Here is a 24,699-nt window from a genome sequence, read left to right on the forward strand (position 1 = left end):
AAAATGCTGATTCAAAGGGGCACATGCACCCCAATGTTTATAGCAGTGGTATCATCAATAGCCAAATTATGGAAAGGGCCCAAATGTCGATCAACTAATAAATGGATAAAGAAGATAGAGTATACATATACAATGGAATACTACTTGGCAATCAAACAGAATGAAATCTTGCCATTTGCAACAACATGGGTGGAACTAGAGTGTATTATGCTAAGCTAAATAAGTCAGAGAAAGACAAATACTATATGATTGCACTCATATGTGGAACGTAAGAAATACAAAAATGAACATAGGGTAAGGGGAGGAAAAACAAGATAAAAACATAGAGGGAGGCAAACCATAAGAGACTCTTAAATACAGAGAAAAACTGAGAGTTGCTAGAGGGGTGTGGGATGGGGGGATGGGCTAAATGAGTGATGGGTATTAAGGAGGGCACATGTTGGGATGAGCACTGGGTATTATATATGTAATGAATTACTAAATTTTACTCCTGAAATCATTACTACACTATATGTCAACTTGAATTTAAATAAAAATAAAAATAAAGAAAATTAATTGATTAATTAAATTTTTAAAAGTTTTCAAAGCAAAAAGGGCAATATAAGCATGATGTTGGCAGTGACAGGTATGCTTATGTATGTCTTAGTATTTATACTTTTACAGTTAACCTATTAAATTATCTTCCGTATTCCCAAAGAACTAAAAAATAGGGACCATACATTTAAGAGATGCAGCTTCATATCACAGATACAGGGCAATCATTTTTAAAAATAAAGAGGTAGCTTAGGTTGTGTTTATGGCATTTCTCTGTCAAAGACATTGTTCTCTAAATCACTAGGAAGCAAACAAATTTGGCAACCTGTAATTCTAGGCCAGAAATGAGCTAATACTTAAGTACTCACTGTATGATGGGCCCTGTAATCACTATCTTATGGACACTATTAAAGATAGAAGAATTTAAATGCTGGCCATATAAAACATTACATACAGTTTGCAATAAGGTATATGTGAAAAAACTTGATATACATGTTACATTAGGACAACAGTTAGCATTTTTAACTCAATTTAGAACCCCCCTCAGAAAATGCCTATTATACAACATGTTTGATGTGTTACCAAAGGTGTCTTTTTCCCATTACTAGTGAGATCATATATAATTATTTGGTGAGCCTGATTTATAATTATAGAATATAAGGCTTGTGAAAAAAATAAATTTTTGGAGTTTTCATTTATGAGAGTGAAGGGACAAAAGTCAGAATTGATTTTTTTCTAATTGTTCCGCAATACCATTCCAATAGCCCAGTTAACTTCACCTATCATCAATGTCTCCGTGTTTTTTTTTAATGTTTATTTTTGAGAGAGAGAGAGAGAGAGAGAGAGAGAGAGAGAGAGAGAGAGAGAGAGCGAGCGAGCAGGTGAGGTGCAGGGGGGCGGGGAGAGGATTCAAAGTGGGCTCTGCACAGAGAGCAGCGTTAAGGGCTCAGTTTAAACAGACTCTCCTCTAGAAGACTTTCAGTGACTCCCTCAGTTGTGGAGAGATGTCCATCTTAGGTGCTTCCATTGCCCGAGTCACAGTCTTACAACTGTCTTCTCTATCACCGTCTGTCCCTCCCAGGGCACTGTAAGCTCTAAGAGATAAGACCGTTCTGATGATAGTTGCATCCAGGACTTAGCATGGCCCTTGGTAGGTGCTTAGTAAGTATTTTCAGGATGAATATATCCTTCCAGTTTTTTCCATGGACACACACACACACACACACACACGTGTACACACACACTTTAGATTAAATTATAGCGTTTTATAGTAACTAGGTTTTTAAAAAAATATCTTTTCCCATCATTGATTATTCTCCCACAGCATGATTTCTAATGGCTGCAGAGTATTCTACTGCACAGATGAAATAATTAAGTAACCAGTGTCCTATTATTGAACATCTAGATTCTTCCCAAATTCTCACAATTCAGAACAATGTTTGATTAAGATCACTGATTAATCATTGTTCTGAATTGTGAAACTATGGGAAGAACCAAGATCTTAATCTCTTAGTATATTACCACAGTCTTGCTGGGGTGGGGGACTTAACTTAGTGGTTAAGGGCATGAACTTTAGCAATAAAATGCTTTGGTTCAGATTCCAGCTCTACCACTTAATTAGTTGTCACATGAAAAGAATTAAGATAATGTGTTCCACATAGTAAACACTTAAAAAGAGTAAGCTAGGGGGCGCTTGGGTAGCTCAGTTGGTTAAGTGTCCAATTTCAGCTCAGGTCATGATCTTGTAGTTTGTGGGTTCAAGCCCCGGATCAGGCTCTGTGCTGACAGCTCGGAGCCTGGAGCCTGCTTCAGATTCTGTGTCTCCCTCTCTCTCTGCCCCTCCCCTGCTCGTGCTCTCTGTCTCAAAAATAATAAACATTTAAAAATAAATAAAAAATAAAAAAATTATAAATAAACATTAAAAAAGCTTTCCACCTAGCAAATTCTCTCAAGACCCAGTTCAAATCCTATCAGTTCTGCTAAGACTTCCTTGACCCACCACCCTCCTGGCATCATTCCCTCCTCAGTGCCAAAACTGTACCTAGTTAGGACATGGATCATAACCAATACTTTCATGTTATTTGTTTTCATGGATGTCCCCTTCCTTGAGGATAAGCACTGTGTTGTAATCCCTTTTTTATTCCTACTATCTAGCTTAGTGGCTGGCACATTAGGTACTTAACAAATGCTTATTGAATGAACAAATTCCCTCCTCTAATAGGCATGATTTTTAATAGCTATCTAGAATTGTATGTCCTCCAGTCTATACAACAAAAAAGATATTGAAATGAAGACCAAGGGCAGCCTTGAAGGAGAAGCAGTCACACAACTAAGGGTTGACTTTGTATGAGTGTGGTTTTTAAAAATGCCTTTCTTGCAAAGTTTATTGCATTACCTCTTGTCCTGGTAGGGTTGGGGTTATTCATGTTCTTAGCTTAAAAATAATTCTGCCCGCTCATAATAGGTTTCTTTTCTGGAAAACAGGTTCTACCTCCTCTCTAATTAAAAAAATTATTTTAATATTGCTTACCTTGTGACAAACTTTGAAAAAGTTTATCTCAAAGTATTTTTCTGAGAAAATTTCTAAGGTGAAAAGAGTACAAAAACCATTCATAACAAATAAAGTGTAGAAACCAGTTTCATGGTATGTTGGAGAAAGTTTGGAGATAGACTTTATTGAGCAATTACTAATGGTATAGAATATAAATGCTGTATAATATTAGTACTACATAATTCATACTTAGATTATAAGACCAACTGAAAATATTATGCTCTTAAATTCCAGTTTTATTTTTATTCTCTACTTTTATAATGGGATAAAATAGGGTACTTGCCCAGAAATGAATCTGTTACCCATGGGAGCGTTTATGCAGAGTCTGGATGTCTACTCTGAAGTATTTCTAAACAACATTCATGTATTCAAGTCTAGATTATAATATCTAGAAGGTCTTTTGCTTTCTTCAAGGCAAAGATTCAATATAATTTCAATAAACATTTAAACCTAAAAATAAACTACTTTTGTGCCTAACCACTCATTCCTTCACTTAGCTGTTTTTGTTTTGTTTAAAATGTGGCCATTCTTTATTTTTATTTTTTTTATCTTTTGAGAGAGAGCACGCACATGTATTCAGGGGAGTGGTAGAGGAAGAGAGAAGGAAAGAACCCTAAGTCAGATCCAAGCCCAGCATGAAGCATGATGTGGGGCTCGATTCCATGACCATGAGATCATGACCTGAGCCAAAATCAAGATTCTGATGCTCAACCAACTGAGCCATCCAAGCGCTCTGTAGTCATTCTTTCTAATAGAAAAGCTCCTTTCATCTCTGTTGGTTTATTTATCAATAATCCACTCTCTTTGATTACAATTGCTGGAAATGATTGGGAGGAATTCTGGTAAAGAGGTCTTGGTTCAAGTACTGGATATGGATCTCTTCAGGGAAAAAAAAGTTTACAGTACATTCATAGAGAAGTGGTTGCAAAACATGTAATTAAAACTTTTTGAGGAAGATTCTTGTTAAGTCATAATATGTGTGAATACCTTGAAAAATCTAATTCTATCATTTCAGGGCTCACTCTTAACTCTTCATCATATAATAATAAATGTATCTAACATAGAACAATAAATGCCTCAATATTTACATATCGGTATGAAGATGATAAAATTGGGCTATGATATACAAATCTTGTCCATAAAGTTACAGGTAAGAATCTGAGGTGTTAATGTATTTCCTCCACAAAAAGAGGTGGTTTTCTCCAGCTTCCAGTATAATACCTTATATTTTTGTACTTCTTGCCAAAAGAGCACCCCGTTTTCCAATAAATCTCCTTTTAAAGCCACAAACCGTTGAAACTGTCTTGCGGTAACCGGATTCAGTAACGCTTTACGAAAAGCCAGGATTTCACAAGATGAAGATATCCACTTACTCTCCACAGGCTGTCCATTACAGAGAATACAGAAAATTAGCCATGTTCTAAAAGTAATAATAAGGTCATTTATTAGGCTAAACATTACCAACATCAACGTCCTTTACTTAGGGCTGTTGAATTACTGAATAGTAATTGTTTTACTGGATACGTTTTATTGAAGTTCCCTGAATCTGAGCTTAGCCTACAACCATGCCAAGAAGCATCATTCCAAATTAATTTAGGAATTATACAGTAACAATATAGTAACAATAGCCCAAAGCACCATGATAAACGTCCACTATTGACAAAGCATAAAGTAAGTTTCTTGAAATGAATCATATGCGCCCATCAATGTGTTTAAGAGAGTTATGTAAAAAGCACTATTGGAACACAAAAGCAGTAATTAATTCTGCCTGGAGAAACAAAAGCTTCAGAGAAGGGTCTTGAGGATGACATCTGAATTGGAAATGGAAAAATAAAGGCAACACCAGGCAGATTAGAATAGCAGTGCCTTAACTCAGATAGAGCAGTGAGATGTCTAACACTCTTGGTGAAGCACATGTCGTGTTCTCTGGTCAAAAAGTTAAGACCCTCAGCATATGTTCTGTATTAAAATTACAGCCCTATAAATAGGAACAATTATGTATTAGACTGGGATGTTTATTTAAAACCCACTCAGCAAATAACGTTTTAAGACCTGCTTAAGATACTAAAACTTAAGTAATTTAACTAAAACCTGTAATTTAACTAAGCAGAAAATGGCATAATATATAATGTACAATAATATGAAACATAAGCCCTTTCTACTCAGTATTTCAATAAAAAATATAGCAAAAGACAAACATAAGAATAATTTATTTCCTTTTAAGAGGAAAATACAGAAAAAGAGCATCCTAACAGATACATAAAATCCTCTAATAGTCAAATAAAACTTTACGTTATTTAGTTTGTAGGGGGTCACCTAGTCTGACATTCCAGCAAGATCTGAGGAAGGATGAACACACATAAATTTGTAGGCTCAAAAAGAAGACTTTTTATCATGCTTGTTGAGAAGCAAATAGGCACTTTCTAGTAATAATCACCAAAATGATAGTTATCTTAATTCTTCTAAAGCCAAAATGTAATTTCCAACAAAGAGCACAACATAGAGTAATTTAACTTGGTAATTCTGCGGCACACATCATCTCATTCTCTTTGTGTAATCCAGTCTCAGTAATAAATAAACTACCATAGGCTGGAATGAACAGCTTGTCTCAGTAAATCCATCACACACAAGATAAACAAAAATACACATTTATCGTTCAATATTTAAAGCATGCTTCTAGGGTTTTGCAAGAGGGCATTAAGAAGGTGGCTCTGGTAGAATCACACTTGCCCCCAGAATCCATCAACCAATTAAACAGTATCAGTGGTCAGTTGGTGGCTTAGAAAGCAGGGTCTATGATGAGGGTCTCTTTGAACAAGTAGGGGGTAGAAATAATACTTTGACAGAGCAGAAGTTGCAAGAAGAATGGTACAAACACTACTTGCCTTCCAGACCCCAATTTTCCTTTCATGCTTCTGTAGTAAGACGTCCTCAGCTACGTCCTTCATCTGTACCTAGAAGCAAAACCAATTATTTTTTCCCAGTTATCCAGAGTGTCTACATTTTTGTCATCATTTACTAATTTATCATCTGGTTGTTTTTATTTTTTTGAGAGACAGAGAGAGACAGCATGAGCATGAGAGAGAGAGAGGGAGACACAGAATCTGAAACAGGCTCCAGGCTCTGAGCTGTCAGTACAGAGCCCGACATAGGGCTCGAACACACGAACCATGAGATCACGACCTGAGCCGGAGTCAAAGCTTAACCGACTGCCGCCCAGGCACCCCATCATTTACTAATTTAATAGTTTTTTTTAAATGAGGCAAAGATCAGCATGCATAAGAGATAGCACAGTTTAAGGAGAAAGAGGATCTGATTTAGCAATGGAACCCCTTCCTAGGTGCCTGGGTGAGTCACTCAAATACTCTGAACAGTTTCCCATCTGCAAAGTGAAGATAATAATACCTAAGTGCATTGCCCCAAATGTGAATAAAAGGTTCACTTTGGGTTACATTGAAATTGAAGCTGGAGAGATATGAGGACTTCCCAGATTTCTGTGCTATTTTTCTAGCCACAACTAATTTTAGAATACGAAAGTTATTCAAGACATGGAGGAAATACAGTAGGTATTTCTTGAGGGCATTGCCTGTTCACAATATTTTCCCTGGGAAGCACTCCTAACAAATCTGTGCTATGTGAGTCTACCTCCCTATCCACCACAGCTAGATCCAGGCACTGACTTAGAGAGACCAGGTCTTGGTTCATGGCCACTGAGTCTTTTTTATAGCCACAGCTGTCCGGGAACTTTTGTTGGGTTTCCAGGGCTGACCTGACCCGTGGCCTTTCTAGAGCTTGGGTGCCAATTCTTCCCCTCAATGTATGAGATGTTACAGCACTAATTTTATAATAAATTTTCTCCCTTCTCTTTTGTCTTCTGGCTTAAGGTTGCCAGAATCAGTTTATGTTGTTGGCCATCCAAAAAATGCTAAGTCAGGAAATGGCTATAAGTTACAATAAAGTTATTATGGCAAACATAGTGAGAAAACATGGTAAATAATACTAGTGAGCCAAAGCCTGAAGGAAGGAAATGAGGAAATTTGAGTTGTCCCAAAGCTTATTTCCAGGAACTTTTTGCCTAAAACAAGACAGCTCCTCTTAATACTATAAATTCTATGCTCCCAGCTGTATTGTGTTTTCCATAACTTAAGGTGCTCAGAAGGCTAAGGATATTTCCAGATAAGTAAGGCTCAAAGTATTTGAAAACTTGAATATAGTCTAAGGCCATACCACCCTGAATGCGCCCAATCTCATCTGAAAACTTGAATATATATGGTGGTTTCTTTTTTAATGTTTACTTATTTTGAGGGGGGGAGAGAGATGAGAGAAATGAGAGAGAGAGAGAGAGAGAGAGAGAGAGAGCGAGAGATGGAGAGGGAGAATCACAAGCAGGCTGCATGTTCAGCATGGAGTCGCCCATGGGGCTTGATTCCAAAACTGCAAGATCATGACCTGAGCTAATACCAAGAGTCTGAATGCTCTGGCTGAGCCATCCAGGTACCCTGAAGGCAGTTTTTTAAGATTCCTCCTGATCAATACTAATGGTGTGTGTTTTGCAAACTACAGTCCAAAATTACATGCCCCTTGTGTTAATTTATAAAGATCAGGTTTGCCTGTTTTAGGTGTGATAACGACAATTTAAATAACCAAAGTAACATGTGCTTTTTTATAAAGTTAAAACAAAGTAAAAATAAAAACAAAAAACAGCCCACTTTACAAAGTAAAAAGTAAAAACCTTCTTACTCCTCAAACCAGTCCCAGGAGGCAGGTCCTTTTAGATCTTTTATCATAAACACAAATATAGGTAGGTAGGTAGGTAGGTAGGTAGGTAGGTAGATAAAAAGAAAGAAAAAGAAATACATAAATAGACACAGATATAAGTACATGTAATAGATCATCTTCTATGTACTGTTCTGCATCTTACTTATTTCACTTAGTAAATAATATCTATCATATCAGTATATGTGGAAATCTCATTTTTATACTCCCATTTTATATGGAAATCTACATGGTATGGAATTATCATAATTCATTTATTTGTTCCCCCTTGTATATCCTTGCCTACTTATATGAGGACTTAATAATAATAATATAAAGTAACTATATTAATAAGTAATACCTGAGTGTTTGCTGTGTGCCACGTACCATACTAAGAAACTAAACATAATCATTTCATCTTTATAACTATCTCATGAAGCAACTACTCTTATTAACCCCAATTATTTTTCAAATGAGGAAACTAAGATTATAAAACTTGAAGTTGTAAGGGTGCCTGGCTGACCTAGTCAGCAGAGCATGAGACTCTTGGTCTGATGGTTGTGATTTTGAGCCCCACCTTGGGTATAGAGATTACTTAAAATTAGAATAGAATAGAATGGAATGGAATAAATAAAACATACTTAACAAAGCAAACCTAAAAGCTGTACAATTAACAATGAGGCAAAAACTTAGGAAGGCTGACTCTATGCTCTTAACCACTATGCCACTGAGTGCCACGGCTGGGTTGACAGATAGACACACTTGATGTTTTTAGAGGAACTGTCGATTGCTATCCAAAGATGACACTCACTTATATACCTTTATTTTTTGACGTGCTGCAAACTGTTCACTTGCAAGAAATAGTGGCAACCACACATTTTCTAGCTTATTTAGCACATGCTTCTGAATTTCAAGTAGAACAGTCGCATCAAGCTGTTCATGGAGCAGCTTTCCCCAGCCACCACTTAAATTCATTATCTAAGAAAATAAAAATGAAGCAGAAACTGCAAACATCTGTTTTAGTGAAGAAACACTAATGATCATTAATTTATCCATCCACCTGCAAACCATCTGCCGAGCAGCTGTAGATAGCACCATTGTCATTTTCCGTGGGATACCGCCTGGCTATCCCAAGTATAGTAAAGACTGATAACTGCATAACATCAAACAGAAAGTTGTGGTTTGTGTGATGTTCTTTTAGATATCTGATTTTGCTCATGATATATTTCAGAGAACACAGGAGTGGGATTTTTATCCTGTGTGACCACAAGCAATGCCATCTTTTCTCCATGGCCTCAGTATCTTCAAATGTGAAATGAGGGTATTTATTAGTCTGTGAGATTTCTAAGTGTTCTTCCAGGTCTAATATTCTATGAATCTGTGATTCTGGTCAAATTGACTAGTTTGAGAAAGCATTTTCTTTCGTGCATGAGGAAAATGGGGCATGATATAGGAGACAACTTTGACTCTGATACTACCAACATGTACAAACAAATGTCGTGTTGGAGATGGCGGTGGTAGCAATGCAGGGCTGCCCGCAACAACTTGGAAGAGGAATACAGAGGCAGCAGGAAGGAGAGACAGACCAGATTATACAGACAATAGTCTCTTTTTGGTCCAAATAATTTCTTTGTGGTCCAAATCTCCCTTCTGCACAAGTATTGCTTTCAACAAGCTACATATGGCCATTTTCTGCTATAAATCATTCTTTTTTCTACATGTTTCTGCGAACACAGCCCTCAAACCTTCTGGACCTCTCAAAGGAAAAAAGACCTCATTCTTAGTTCCCTTTTGATTAATAAAATCCATCAAGTCCCATTAGTAAAAATATTTTTTTACATAAAAACAAAAGAGAAACCCTCTTGGACATCTTTCAGTAAGACTGATTCTACATAAAAAAGGAAGAAAAAAGAAGAGAAAAGACTACTTTGCTAATCAAAGAGCAAACATGGCACCCAGCAGAAATTAGGACTAGCAAAACCTACACATAATGCAATGCGATGTGGTTATCATTAAGTATAAAATAAGTAAATAAAAATAAAAGTAAAGCCAAAGATGAGGAAGAAAGTACACTGGGGAAACTCTTCTGTAGTCTTCACAGTCACTTGCTCTGATGGCAATGGATAACTTTTCCACTGAATTTTAAATTCTCAGCACCTCATACTATGAAGGGTTCACACAGTAGCATCAGATACCGTGAAACCTCACACAGTGTAGCACAAGCGAAACAGAAAAGAAATGCCTCCATGTGTTTATTTCATACGTGTGCTTACTGAGATACCCAACTATGTTTGCTAACATATCTCAGATTTCTCTACGGGGAACTAATGGCAAGGCATTTTTGTCAAGGTTGATTAACTTCAGATTTCCTTCTCCCTGTTATTCCCAAAAAATTTTGCTTATTTTCCCCCCAGAGGATCTAGCTTTTTAATCTGATATGCCCTACTGTGAACACTTCTGAATTTTTCTTACACTTACTGAATTTAGCATGAATCTGAGATTTGTATTTCATAAATATATGCCATTAGGATATGCATCCTTTAAAAATTACCAAACTAAAGATATCAAATGCTATTCATTTGATTTCCAGGTAGTAACATAGTACCAGCAAACTTCAAATTAATTATAATACTTAATTCTTCATATTTCAAAAGCATAAAGCTTGAGCCAAATTTCATGTGATCAAAGTGTTACATGGACACTCAGTCCCACTGCTGAGTCCCAATCTGACATCTTTGTCATAAATAATGGCACTAGAGAGTATGCTAATGACATATAGCAAGAATTACAATAATAATATAGTAAATAACACCATATAGCACAGACACATCTGAATGAATGGATGAGTGAATGAATAAGTTTTTATTCTATAATTACTTTTTAAAATAAAAGTTTTTATAGTATATAATGCTTGAGTGAATTTTAAAGGCATTTAATTTGTAGATAAGTATAAATAACTTAAAAAGTAAGATATCCAAAGTATCTAACATATAAATCATAAAAGCAAAAGACAAAAAAGACGAATTTTACGTTGTTGGCAAAGAGACAAATTACTGGTTTTCATACATCAACAAAAAAATGTTTACATGTTGATACCTGCTCCTGCTGATATAGAGAAGCTGGACTTTGGGGGCCAAAGAAATATTTTTTATTAAGGTATTTGTTTTTAATATATATAGATTTTGCTTCCCTTTGCTTTCGGTCTCCGTAAACTATTCTTCGGAACTGCTCAATGTCTGTCCAGCACATAAGATCCACACTAAAATGAGAACAAAACCAAAGTACAGCCCTTCTTATTTTTTTTCTCAATTTTACTAATCACCAAACAAGCTCTTGTTTTGACAGAACTTAGAAAGTGATTGTCTTGACTAGGATACAGAGCCAATTAGATCATGAAACTAATGAGTTCAATGTTATTATGTCTCATCCTAGCTAAGTATAATAATGAACACAGACATACTGGGATCAGAAAATCATCTACCACTGTTATAGGCAGGATCTCAGAGTTCATTCATTACTGATGGACCAGTATTGTTGATATCTAACCTGGGAAAATCTCCACCCAATGCATGTCTATTTGGCAACATGCTAAACTTAGAAAAATTCTCATCATTAAGAAGGGAAACTATATATGTGATATTTGGCTCCCAGGTGTAAACGTTTCCCCTTAACTTGGAGAAAATTACTGGAAAACTATATGATGAATATTTCAGTTTATAGTAGATAAACATGTCACAAGTTTCCAAGATTCTGTGCAAAACTGCAATGTTTATGTATTACAGTAATTTCAATAGCTTAGAAAAATATGAAAATATGAAAGATACTTTTTCAGAAAGACTCATGAAAGCACCTGTCTAGAAAAATGAAAAATAAAGAAACAGTAGAAGAGTGAAAGAATTAAACGTATTGGTGTCTTAATTTATCCAATGCTGAAACTATTAAAAACTTGTCCGACTACTTAAAATAACATTTGGGAGGTTGCTATTATCAAAATGCACTCCCCAACAAAATGTTACCCATACAGATTTCAGATAGGTATGCTTGTTCCTTTTCACTGTCATGGATAAAATCTAGTACCAAATCACTTTTATATGTTGAATAAAAGTAAGTAGCTTAGAAAAATGATGTTTTAAGAAAGAAATACATTTCTAAATGGTTATTTTCCTTACCTTGAAGAATGAGCCTCAAGAAACTGACAGAAATGTTCAAACTCCAGTTTATTATTAAGCAGATCACTAAAACTGAAGTGCCTATATTCTTCAGGAACATTATTCCAGTATTGTGCTTTTTTACAGACATCGGGAAGCGTTGAAATACCAGTTCCAACCTCACAAGTAGTGCCCTAGTGAAATAATACTTTTCATTAAAAAGTCTCTTAAGTACAACAAATGAGTTTCCAAACTTAAAAATAGAAACAGAATAAAGATGAACTAATAGGCCGATACTATCTAACAATTCAATGGTGAAATTAGATAAAGAACCTAGAATCTGGCTGTAACTCCCAACAAATTGTATTCTGTTCCTTTTTCTTCCATTCTCTTCTTTCCAGTAATATTTAGAAAACATTTACTATATATTTACTTATAAAATATTAATTTTTGTTAGTACAAGAGTTATATATCTTTTGTAATAAGACACAAAAAGCATACATAATATTACCATTCAGAGATAACAACTGATAACATTTGTAAATACAAATCTTCTAGTCTTTTTTGTATACACACATGTAGTTTATTAAAAACAAAGATAGGACTATACAACTGTGTATAGTTTTGTAACTTGGTTCTTTTTCTTAACAATACATTATGAATATAAAGTATTCTTTTATTTATAACAGCTTTTAAAGTTCTAGAGTAATGCAAAATATTTTTCTAATAGTACATTCTTTAAATGTAACCTTTTAATATAGAAGTTAATTATTAGGCATTTTTACAACCTGATGTTTTGCAAACAGTTTATAAGCTCTATATAAGGGCAAAGATATAGACAGGCTTATTCTTTGAAAAACCTTTCCTCTCTTTACGTAATTCATTTATCACTCTGTTTATTTTTGAAAACATCAGACCACGAGAGAAACTACCAATACTAAAAAATCAATTATCAATGAAGAGAAGGATTTTGGGAAGTATTATACATTTTAGTTCATAAAATTTAAAATGCAACTTAAAATACAATGAAAATGCTACATTTTAGTTCACGAAGTTTAAAATACAGACTTAAAATATTACTTTATGAACATTTTCATTCATAAGCTTTAAAATAATAACAAAATGTGCTAACTTATATAGCCTTTCCAAGATATTAATTAGTAGTTTCTCAAATGAAGAATTTATGTGTTAAAAAGGCAACTATCATAAAGGTTACATTTAAAAATCACTCTACTATTTGTGTAAAATTTTATTGTAAAGGAGTAAAAATTGCAGAGGTACAAAGGAGAAAGTAAAAATATCATCTGAAACCTTACTGCTCAAAGCTTACCATCTGTACATTTTGGTGATATCTCAGATATTTCCAGATAGCTCTCTTTGCATACATGTATACATGTAGAAATACATATATAATTTTACATAAATAAGATTTTATGATTCCAGCGGTTTTTGTTTCTTATATTTTTATATAATAAAGTGTCCTAGGCATTTTTCACATCAATAAATATGAACTGTCATCTTTATGTAGGTACATACATTTAATTTTAGGACTTCCAGGATCTATTATGGTTTATGGAGGCAATCCAATGGTCACAAATTTATCAATCAAAATACGACTTAAATACTCTAGTCAATCTTATGATCTTTTTACTGACTCCCCCAAATTCTTTCTATATTTTTTCCTTTTTTTATTTTGTCTATTGCTGTCACACGAAAGTTCCTTTTCTGTTTGGAAAACTCAAGCAAGCTCCTTTTTTGAATTGACAACAAACAGAGCTGCTGGCATATAGAAAGTGATCAGAATGTGCACAGGAATAATGTGGTTTGAAGGCTGTTAACTAAGGCAGATATCTGCTTCGTCTTTTGGCTTTGTTGTCAAATGTGTCAATAAAAAGTGATGCCTGTCAAATGCAGCACGCCAGGTGAAGAAGTTGCAGAAAAATGGAAGTGCCTATCCCTTACTTGATCAGTACACCATGTCCTCAACATATTATCCCCCAGCCCCTGCCAACATACACAGTGGTGATCCTCCCTAGGATAATAAGTTTGTTTTTTCTAAGTAGAGAGCTGTCTTACCTCAGCTTTCTTGGAAAATGTCTCTTTATGCAAAGCCTGTAGCTTTCTGAAGTATGTGGAGTCTAGCTGTCGGGTTTCTTCCACCAGCTCCACCTAATAAAACAATAATAAAGCTTGTAACATCAATAGAATGTGCATTATGAGAAAGTGGGGAAAGAATGCACAACTTCCAATAACAGTGGGCTAAAAAATGAATACATTTGCCAATAAAGTAAATTAGTTTGGAGGCAAAAGCAGGAAAACCAACATAAAAATATTAGCTGCAGCATATTCAGACTTTGCATGGATGCAATAAAATATTTCTATGTAATGATATAGTGATACCAGAGATCATTCCTCCTTTCTGGTCACCCCATGTGAACTAACAAACACTGCACACATGTTGGGTCACAGTTAACATTTTCTGTTCATATTCTATCCAACGGTCATGAAGGCAGGCACTCTAGCTTTAGGGACCAAATAGTATACAGTAGAGCAGGAAGTGACCAGGCTCCGTTATTACTAGTCTACAAGCTAAGGTTCTGTTGCTATACAATAGAGGAGAGTCATTTATCAAATAAAACTCACAGTAGGTCTCATCCTACAGAGTGTGCACTGCACTGTTTTATACAGTCAGGAGAACAAGCTCATTCTCCATTTCTCTTCCAGGGAAAAATCAGTGTGGCAGACTGAGAACTTTCTACATTTAATAGCTAGTTTGGTAGCCTCCTTGATTATTCTTTTTGGGAAACAGCCTACATAACCCCATCAGGTGAACTTTTACAGATGTCCTCTGGGCTGCATTTAAGGACATTTTCAATTTCTTATTAAAAAGAGTATATGAGGTGCCTGGATGGCTCAGGTCATGATCCCACAGTATGCGTGTTTGAGGCCAGCATGGGGCTCTGTGCTGACTGTGTGGAGCCTGCTTGGGATTCTGTCTCTTCCTACCCCTCCCTGACTCATGCTTTCTCTCTCTCTCTAAATAAACTTTAAAAAAAAGTGTACAGTTAGTCCCACACATTGTATAAGAATCATCACAAATGGGGGCGCCTGGGTGGCTCAGTCGGTTAAGCCTCCCCGACTTCGGCTCAGGTCAGATCTCACGTTCGTGGGTTCGAGTCCCGCATCAGGCTCTGTGCTGACAGCTAGCTCAGAGCCTGGAGCCTGTTTCAGATTCTGTGTCTCCCTCTCTCTCTGACCCTCCCCCTCTCATGCTCTGTCTCTTCTGTATCAAAAATAAATAAAGCAATAAAAAAAATTAAAAAAAAAAAAGAAGAATCATCACAAATGACAAAAACCTTTTGGTTTAGTGAAGTTAGTTTTAATGTCAAATCTTTTTTTTTTTTAACATCTCAGGACCTATTTCAGGTCTATTTTCCTCTACACCACACACTGTATTTAAAATACTGACCGATGGGGTGCCTGCATGGTACAGACAGTTAAGTGTCTGACTCTTAATCACAGCTCAGGTCATGATCCCGCAGTTTGTGAGTCAGACCCACATCAGGCTCAGCATTGATGATAAGTAGCATGTTTGGGATTCTGTCTCTCCTTCTCTCTGCCTCTACACTGTGCTCTCTCTCTCGCTCTCTCAAAATAAACTTAAAAAATATTTTAAATAAGAAAATAAAATGGCAGGAGATCATTTTTTAAATTTTCCTATGATACCCTAATTTGTCTAGTATAATAGATGTATTTTGTAGTTGAAAAATGTAATGCTAATTTTTCAGAACAAAGAGAAATCAGGAACGAAAATTACATTGATTTGGTCACTGAATTTAGTAAGCCATAGAGTTGCTTAGTCAAATCCAATAAGGTAATTCTATCTGAGGTGTTTTGGTATTAATTTTATCTTAATTTACCCAACCTATTCTTTCTGATAGAAGATATGACTAAGAAGTTGTCGAGGAGACATGAACCAAGAATAGCAATATGTGAGCAGCAGAGTTCTACTGGAAATGACCTCATGTACGGGGTACGTGCATCAACTTAATATAAAAGATGCCCATGAATGGTTGTAATCTGTGATTTAAAATAAATATTTAAAGAAATGTCCTCCACTGATCAATAAGAATAGTGAAAATATTCAGTCACTGAGACTTAAAATGACTTCTGCTGGGATGAAAAAAGATGTGTTGATACTTTTATCTAATCAAGCAGTCTGACCTGATGAACATCTGGGGGTACCTTAAAATAGCAACACTGAAGTTGGAAAATGTGTTTTCCATAATACATTTGAAACATTTCTATTTTCCATGGATGCAATATTTACCATACCTCATCCAGTATAAAATTAAATGGGCTTCTTCCACTAATCAAAATTAAGGCCACTGCTGAGAAATGGCAAGGGACAAAGCCTGTCACATTATCATGGCATAGTTTGCTGGCTCACAGGAAACCAAACTCAGATATTCTCTCTGCCGATATATTAGGACAAGAGAACTAAAAAATGATAAAGATTTTAGTCTTCTGTTAGGACGCAATAGAGAAACTGGCAAAAAATAAAGTTAATAAATACTTTCCCTGCTCTAATATGGAGACTGCCAAATCTTAGCTCTGGGTCCCCGGCCCATCTAAGACTTTTTTCAGTTCTTCTCTTGTGAATTAATAAAGCTGCTTATCATCAGTTTTGTAGTAAACCAGAATGGCTTACACCCATTTCTTAGTGCCACGATACCTTTCTGAAAGCAACTTGGTCTAATTTTACCATCTCTGTCCAGGGCTCAAGAAGGAGGAGAAGGATGTATTCTTCCGCTGTGTCAAAAAGGTCTTCAAATGGTGGCTGGATTCTCATATAAATTTCTTTTTTCTTCTCTTGTGGGAGTCCAATGTCAAGAGTGGCCGAAGGAGCAATGTATGTGGCAAAAAGATACTAAGGGAGAAGGGGGAGAAAGGAGAGGATGTTGGGAGAAACCATAATGTGTAGTGGGTTCCTCAACAAAGGCACTTTAAAAAGGTGAGAGAAGAGAAACAAGCTCAAGTGATTTTTTTTCTTGAAAAAATGCATAAAACGACGTAAGTCAAAGCAATCTGCTTATTCAAAAGACTTTTCTTTCCTTTTCCTATTTCTTCAATTGTAATCAATTTGCCAGTGGATTTTACACAAGAGTATATTATTTGGATATCCAAAATTTTTTATCAGATTACTACTTTGTATTATTATGGTTGATTCCAGGTTAAATGTCTCCTTTTCTCCTTACATTCACAATACTTCTAACATATTAGTGCTACTTTCCAAAATGGTTTGAAATGCCCTTTTAAACACAAGAGGCAAGAAACATGAGCTGAAAAACTGGCTATTGCTCTTCTAGTATAGGGACCCAACAAACTACCTGTCCTACCCAACTGAGTTGCAGACTTCCTAAGATTGTTGCTAATTACCCCTTTCTGCTATAAAAATATCTCCATCTGGTGTCAAATGCTGTGGGAGATACAAGAAGGAAGTAAGAGTGAATGGAAAGATACACATGGAATTTCTACCTTCCTAGAAAACGCATAAACATCCATTCCATTCTATTCATTTGTCTTTTCTCTAAATGACAGCTATTTACATCTCAGAAGTAATTTAATAACATTTTATTCTTTTTAACTTTACATACTGAATATATCATGCCCTGCATATCAGATTTAAATGAAGTTTTACTAACAATGTCAAATTAATTGCATTTAATTTTTTACTTAGTTTTTGGACCTGATAATGTCCAGATACAACTCAGGTAGTAGATCAGATAGGATAAATAGATAGAGATTCATACCAAATACCAAATAATAGTCTTACATAAAATAATCTTTTAAAAGTTTTAAAGGGTCCACACTAATAACAAGCATTTACTGAGTATCTACTACATCTTAGACACTGCATAGGTGCTATGTATGCAAAGATCAATGGTTAAGACCCAATACCTCCTCTGAAGGAGCCAACTGGTGGTGACCTGGAGATGAACATCAGCAGTTGCAATACAGTGTCTGGACTACCATAGAAGTATGTATTGCAAATAAGAACATCAATGATTGCCTGTCCATTCTTTTCAAACTCACATCCCATTAATCACCTTTTAAATGTCACACTCAAATACCAATTCTTCTGTTATTTTCCTAAACCTTGCTGTTTTGCCATTCCATATCATTGAATATATCGTTTCATCAATCTTGGATATTCACCTTACTGTGTGCACCTTGTCCACTTAATAAACCCTGATTTATTCTTTAAACACCAACATGGATTTTTTCCTCCTCCAGGAAGCCTTCATTCACACCCTCCACCCAAAATCATTTTCTACTGCTGTACCTACCACACTATACTGCACTTATGTATTATGTATCTTATCTTCTAGAACGAGGATCTTGAGGGCAAATACCATAGCTTGTCCTTTTGTCATTCTCCAACTCCTAAAATTCCTATGTTCTTGGCAAAGAGATGCCGTAAATGTTTATTGAATTGCACTAAATCCATAGAAAAGACTCATTTATGTCTTGGAATGCAAAAGGAAAAGGTTCAGAAACCCTTTCAAGAAAAGATAAGCTTCTCTTATCCTTAATCCTTTAGTGGAATCTTTAAAGATGAGTTGAAGTCAATCAGGCAAGAAAAGGGAGTTGATGAGAAAGATGGTTTAAGAAGGAGGAAAATATGGGCCAAGGCATTAAGGCTTAGGGAGGGAGGTTTTATAACCTTCAGAGAGATTCTAGACTCCCAGTAGATAACACTGGCTAATGGAAAGAGGGAGAATAAGAGAGGATACTACAAAGGGAGGCAGGAGCCTTTTGTCCCTTGGTATGGAATTTGAATTTTTACCTAATGATATAGAACGAGGGTTCTCTGAGGAGTGACATCATCGGATATGAGTCTTAGATATAAATCGCTATGGCATCAGAAAAGAGAAACAGTTTGAAGATGTCAAGATTTGAGGTAGTTGGAAATTATTTCAATAGCCAGATAAGAAATTATATGCCACCTTCATCTCTTGCTTGCTTTCTGCAATCACCTCTGAACTGGTTTTCAAAGGTTCTTCTTTGCTTTCTTAATGCTTTCTTATGGCAGCAAATAGAGAAGTCCTTTTGCCTATTACACTTCTGTTCAACTCTTCAGTGACTTCTCATCTCACACAGAGTAACAAAGTCCTTATAACTACCTATAACTGGAGTTTTTGAAAGTTTCTCATTCCTGAGGGGATAATAATTATAGTTCAGGAGCTGCTAGGGGGGAGCCCCTGTAAATACAAGGATAGCAAGACTAGATCAGGTATAGACTCTAGCCTCGAGTCTTTAAAGTGCTAAGCAAAAATAACTGCTAACCTGTAATTTTGTACCCAGCAAAAATACCATGATAAAATGAAAACAAAGATGTAATAAATCAATAAACAGAAGTAGACAATTCATCACCAGCAGATCTGTACTATGCACATACAATAAACAAAGGTAAGAGCAGGATGGAATAGAGAATAAAATTGCATAAATATGTAAGTAAATATCAATAAATGTTGATTGTAAAACATAATAACATGAATAAAGTCAGAGGAAATAGTAAAAGAGTCTAAGAGAGAAAGGTCGGAATTGAATAGGGCAGGTTAAGGTCCAACTGAAATGACCTACCATAAGGCCTACTACAGGATAGTAACAGAATACGCGAGGCAGAGTTTCAAAGAACTAGAGTAATTGGGGCATCTGGCTGGCGTAGTTGGTAAAGCACTTAATCTTGATCTCAGGGTCATGACTTCAAGCCCCACACTGGGTGAAGAGCTTACTAAAAAGAGTGAAACTAAGGGAGAAGACATGTAGAGAGCAGTTAAAAGGGAGTTCTATAAAGTTCAATACATAATAAGGCATTCAATAAATATTTGCTAAATGGATGAATGGAAGACTAGTGGCCTCAAGTGAAATGATGACTTAAAAGGAGAATTTTCAGAGTTCAATAATTTAAAGCTCAAGTAGTTCTAAATTCTGATGAATTCCAACATATGGCTATCCCCTAATTAAATTTAAAGAAATGGAGATAGACATTGGAATTGGTTAAGTTAAAAAGCACTATAGCATATTTGTTTTAAGTGTTATCTGTGTAGATATTAAGAAAGCTTCACATGATAAAAAGGTAGAGAGAAATTTCATGAGTCATGCACACACTGAAACTTTTTAAAAATGTAAAGAGAACTTAAAAGACTTTAGACAGCATTAATGAGGTTTAGGAGAGGGGAAGTTACTAGATGGAGAGGACTTTAAACTTTTTGAAGTAATAAAAGATGAGACTTGAACAGCAACAGAGAACTTCTCTTATTCCTAAGGGTTGTGAAATGTGAGAGAAGGGGCATACTGAAGAGACATTTTGGGAGTTCTATTTAATTAGGTGATCCGTGGGTTGGAAACTTCCTTCCCTAAAACAAAAGTACATAGTCCAACCGGGCAGAATAGTCCAATTTGAACCACACTCTAACCAAATAATTATATATTTAAAATGAAATTTGCTTTACATACACTTTTTTTCTAACTTTGGGAGTTATATATTTTAATAAATTTTTTATTTGAATTCCAGTTAACATACAGTATAATATTAGTTTCAGGTGTACAATATAGTGATTCAACACTTCCATACAACAACACCCAGTTCTCATCACAACAAGTACACTCCTTGATCCTCATTACCTAGTTCACCCATCCCCCCACCCACCTCCTCTTTGGTAACCACCAGTTTGTTCTCTATAGTTATGAGTCTGTTTCTTAGTGTGCCTCTCTTTTTTTCCCTATGCTTGTTTGTTTTGTTTCTTAAATTTTTCATATGAGTGAAAATATAAGGTACTTATTTTCCTCAGACTGACGTAGCATAATACTCTCTAGCTCCATCCACATCATTGTAAATGGCAAGATTTCATTCTTTTATTTTTCTATTATAGTTATTTATTTTTGAGAGACAGAGTGAGACAGAGCACGAGCAAGAGAGGGACAGAGAGAGAGGAAGACAAAGAATCAGAAGCAGGCTCCAGGCTCTGAGCATGCGTTCAGCACAGAGCCCGATGCGAGGCTCAAGCCCACAAAGTATGAGATCATGACCTGAGCTGAAATCAGACATTTAACCAACTGAGCCATCCAGGCACCCCAAATTTTCATTCTTTTCAATGGCCAAGCAATACTCCATCGTGAATATGTACCACATCTTCTTCATCCAGATATTAGTTGATGGACACTTAGGCTGTAGAAAAATGACTTGTAAAGCTAACTAGTCTAACAAGTTAAGTTTGTATCAGATTCAAATCTATTCTTAAGCATTTTCTAAGTTAGAGGTTTTAAAAGTGTACTAATTAAAATAATGTCATACTAAGTCAAATTAAAAAACTAAACTGGTCAAATTAACATGAAAAATGTCTCCAGTATTTGCCTCAATAATTTCAAATTTACCTCAAAGGAGAGGAAATTTCACTCCTCAAACCACTTAAGTTAACCAGTAGTTAGGGGGTGCCTAGGTGGCTCAGTCAGTTAAGTGTCCAATTTCGGCTCAGGTCATGATCTCGCAGTTCATGGCTTTAAGCCCCACATCAGGCTCTATGCTGACAGCTCAGAGCCTGGGCCTGCTTCAGATTGTCTGCCTCTCTTTCTGCCCCACCCCTGTTCACACTCTGTCTCTCTGTCTCCGTCTGTCTCTGTCTCCCTTAGAAATAAATAATAAACATTAAAAAAACATTTAAAAACCCAGTGGTCAGGTTTTATTTGGGTAGGAATGGCTTCTAATGGCAAAAATAAAGCAACTGCTTAGTCACTGGGTCAGCTGCATTGAATAGTTTAAACAATAGTTTAAATAGTTTAAACAAACATTTGGCATGCCACATACCAAATTCTTTGCGTAAAAATTAATGCGGTTTCTTTGATTCAAAAAATAACAACAGTGAAGAGGGTAAAGCACAAAAGAAGTTCGTGATGACTAGAATAACACTAATAGAAATGACAGTCACCTTCTGGTGCACACCTGAATCTATTCTTTCCCCCTTCTCTCCCGGTCTTGCTCTCATTCTGCTTGCTTTTTTTTTTTCCTGCTTATCTTTTATGATTTGCTGCTACCCACAGTCTCATGAGAGACTCTAAATGGTATTTATATTGTCTATCATTATATCTAGGTGGACATTGCAAAATGCCATGGTAAAGCCAGATTGTTGTATTTGGCTATATCCAATTGGCTTGGGCTTTTACCTTCTGAAATTTTGCTTTATGATTTTCTTCAAAATGAGTGTCACTTCACATTACCACTCACTGTATTAATAGCACAACTTCCTCTCTCTGATCATTGCTCTTCATTCTTTCAGACCTCTCACCAAACTTTTCTCTACCTTTAGCCCAACTCTGTGGCTTCTTCCTGTCCCTCAAATGAATTGTGCACCACCTGGTTCCTCTTAACTTTCTTACACAATTGGGTCTAAAGCCTGTCCATCATTTCAACTACACTCTTAAAACATCCTTAATTCCTCCCACCTTGATCTTCTGCCTTATCAAGGCCCAATTCTTCCATCCAAGTACTAACCAGGCCCAACCCTGCTTAGCTTCTGAGATCAGACGAGATTGGGTGTGTTCAGGGTGGTATGCCGTAGACTCAAGGCCCAATTCTGGGCCTTCTGAATTACTCATTAATTCATTTTCCCAACTCTATCCTCAAGCACCCAATGACAACTGACTCCATTTACACACTTAGAAAAAAGAAACAAAAAACCTCAGCTGTGATCGCAAAGCTTGGTGTTTTTGCTTCTTTCTAATCAAATCTTATCTCCCCACCTCTAAGCTGTGCCATCTTCCGTAAAGCTCCCAACTCTATCCCTATGCTTCTTCACTTTCAGAAGATTTATCTTCCACTTAACTGGGAAAAAACTCTGGTATGAATGCCTTCAACTTTCTTCTCAAGAGCTTTCTTCTAAATATTTTTCTCTCTCTGATGTTTCAAAGGAGGACTCCTCTCCAAGACTAAACCATTCATGTGTGGTCTTGACTCCATCCTCCCCAGACTTTGCAACATCAATTATGTCCTTAGCACTGTCCTTCGTTTACTTTTTCATGGACTCTATCTTCTTCCTTATGTTACGAAGGTATTCGAGGGAGGTGTCTGTCACATTGTAAAATAAGTTTCTTGACTGTTTTGTCCACAAGCTATCGCCCTTCTCTCTTTCTTGTCTCTACAGATCTTCGTATTTCCTTTCCACCCACTCTTCAATCTACTGCAGTCTGGTTTTCATGCCAGTGAAAGTGATCTCTAAGATCACTGACAATCGTATGAACACCACTTCAATAGCTTCTCTCCATAATCTTCATATTTGATTCCTTTTGCAGTTTTAACATTGTTGATTACCCTCTCCTTGACTCTCTCCTCTGCCTTCAACACTGTCTCCTGATTCTCTGCCTATTTCCACTCTCAGACTCCTTTGATGATTCCTTTTCCTTTACCCCCTTAAAGGAAAACATTCATTAAAATTCTATGCCCAAATCAATTTTTTAAACTTTCTTTTAATGTTTTATTTTTTTAATTTTTAATTTATTTTTGAGAGATAGAGACAGTGCGAGCAGGGGAGGGTCAGAAAGAGAGGGAGACACAAAATCCGAAGCAGGCTCCAGGCTCTGCGCTCGCTTTCAGCACAGAGCCTGACATGGGGCTCAAACCCACGAACCATGAAATCATGACCTGAGTCAAAGTTGGATGCTCAACTGACTGAGCCACCCAGGCGCCCCTTAATCTTTTATTTTTTAAAGTTAATTCATTTATTTTGAGAGAGAGCACACATATGTGTATGAATGGGGGAGGGGCAGAGAGACAAGGAAAGAGAGAATTCCATGCAGGTTCTTCACTGTCAGTGTCTGACATGGGCTAGAACTCATGAGATCTGTGAGATCATGACCTGAGCAGAAATCAAGAGTCAGATGCTTAACCGACTGAGCCACCCAGGTGCCCCTATGTTCAACTAGATTTTCCTCTCAGTTCACATTCTTTCAGTTTCTCACCTGCCAAGAACCGTCTCACAGGACTTTCACATGATGCCCTCTATGCCCTCCACGCACTCCAGACTTATCCTCTTCCCACCTTTGGCTGGGCTTCGATTCATCCTAAGGACTCAGTTTCCCTTCACTCCTGAAGTTTGGCTTCAGTATCATTCTTACATGCTCCTATGGGCCCTGTACTTACAAGTTTCTCCTACTGGACCACAAAGTCTCTGAAAACAGATTGGGTATACTTTATTACTGTATTCTTAGCATCTAGTATAATGCTAAATTTAGGATGAATGAGTGGATGAATGAAAGACTTTGTCCATTCCCAAAGACTTAACAGTTAATTATATACGCAGAAGAACTGTTTAGACCTGATTTCTTTCCTGAGCTAAAATCTTTGCTTCTAGTTGCTAACTTGTTATTGTTACATGGATAGCCTGTAGACCCTCAAACTTAATGAGTCAATAATATAACAAATTATTGTTTCAGAGCCTCCCAAGTCTCTCCTATCCTTCTATATTTCCAGTTTTCATGAATAACATACTAATCACAGCACAATATTTGACTCTCCCACTTTCCTTGCCTCCTTCTTCAAATTCAAGTCCTATGAATGTAACTCTACATTGAGACAAAGAGAAGCTGTTAAGAACAAGTATAAAAATATGAGGAGGAAATAAGAGGCAGAAGTTCCATTCCAACAAGAAACAA

General features: G+C 36.2%; 1 protein-coding gene across 6 annotated transcripts in view; it reads right to left on the reverse strand.

The window, feature by feature from the left end:
* The window catches only part of RGS22 (regulator of G protein signaling 22), a 123,805-nt gene that overhangs the window by 11,769 nt on the left and 87,337 nt on the right, over positions 1-24,699 (reverse strand). For 5 of the 6 annotated variants that reach the window (XM_029923946.1, XM_029923944.1, XM_029923945.1 and 2 more), the window contains 7 exons: positions 16,724-16,918; positions 14,065-14,157; positions 12,010-12,182; positions 10,937-11,099; positions 8,660-8,818; positions 5,971-6,039; positions 4,307-4,468 (listed from right to left, as the gene is read on the reverse strand). In XM_029923946.1, the coding sequence (XP_029779806.1) occupies positions 4,307-4,468; positions 5,971-6,039; positions 8,660-8,818; positions 10,937-11,099; positions 12,010-12,182; positions 14,065-14,157; positions 16,724-16,918 (1,014 nt within the window). The remainder of the gene's footprint in view (positions 1-4,306; positions 4,469-5,970; positions 6,040-8,659; positions 8,819-10,936; positions 11,100-12,009; positions 12,183-14,064; positions 14,158-16,723; positions 16,919-24,699) is intronic. The other variant, XM_029923948.1, reaches the window with a different exon arrangement.

Source organism: Suricata suricatta, chromosome 15, assembly GCF_006229205.1.
Source record: "Suricata suricatta isolate VVHF042 chromosome 15, meerkat_22Aug2017_6uvM2_HiC, whole genome shotgun sequence".
NCBI lineage: Eukaryota > Metazoa > Chordata > Mammalia > Carnivora > Herpestidae > Suricata > Suricata suricatta.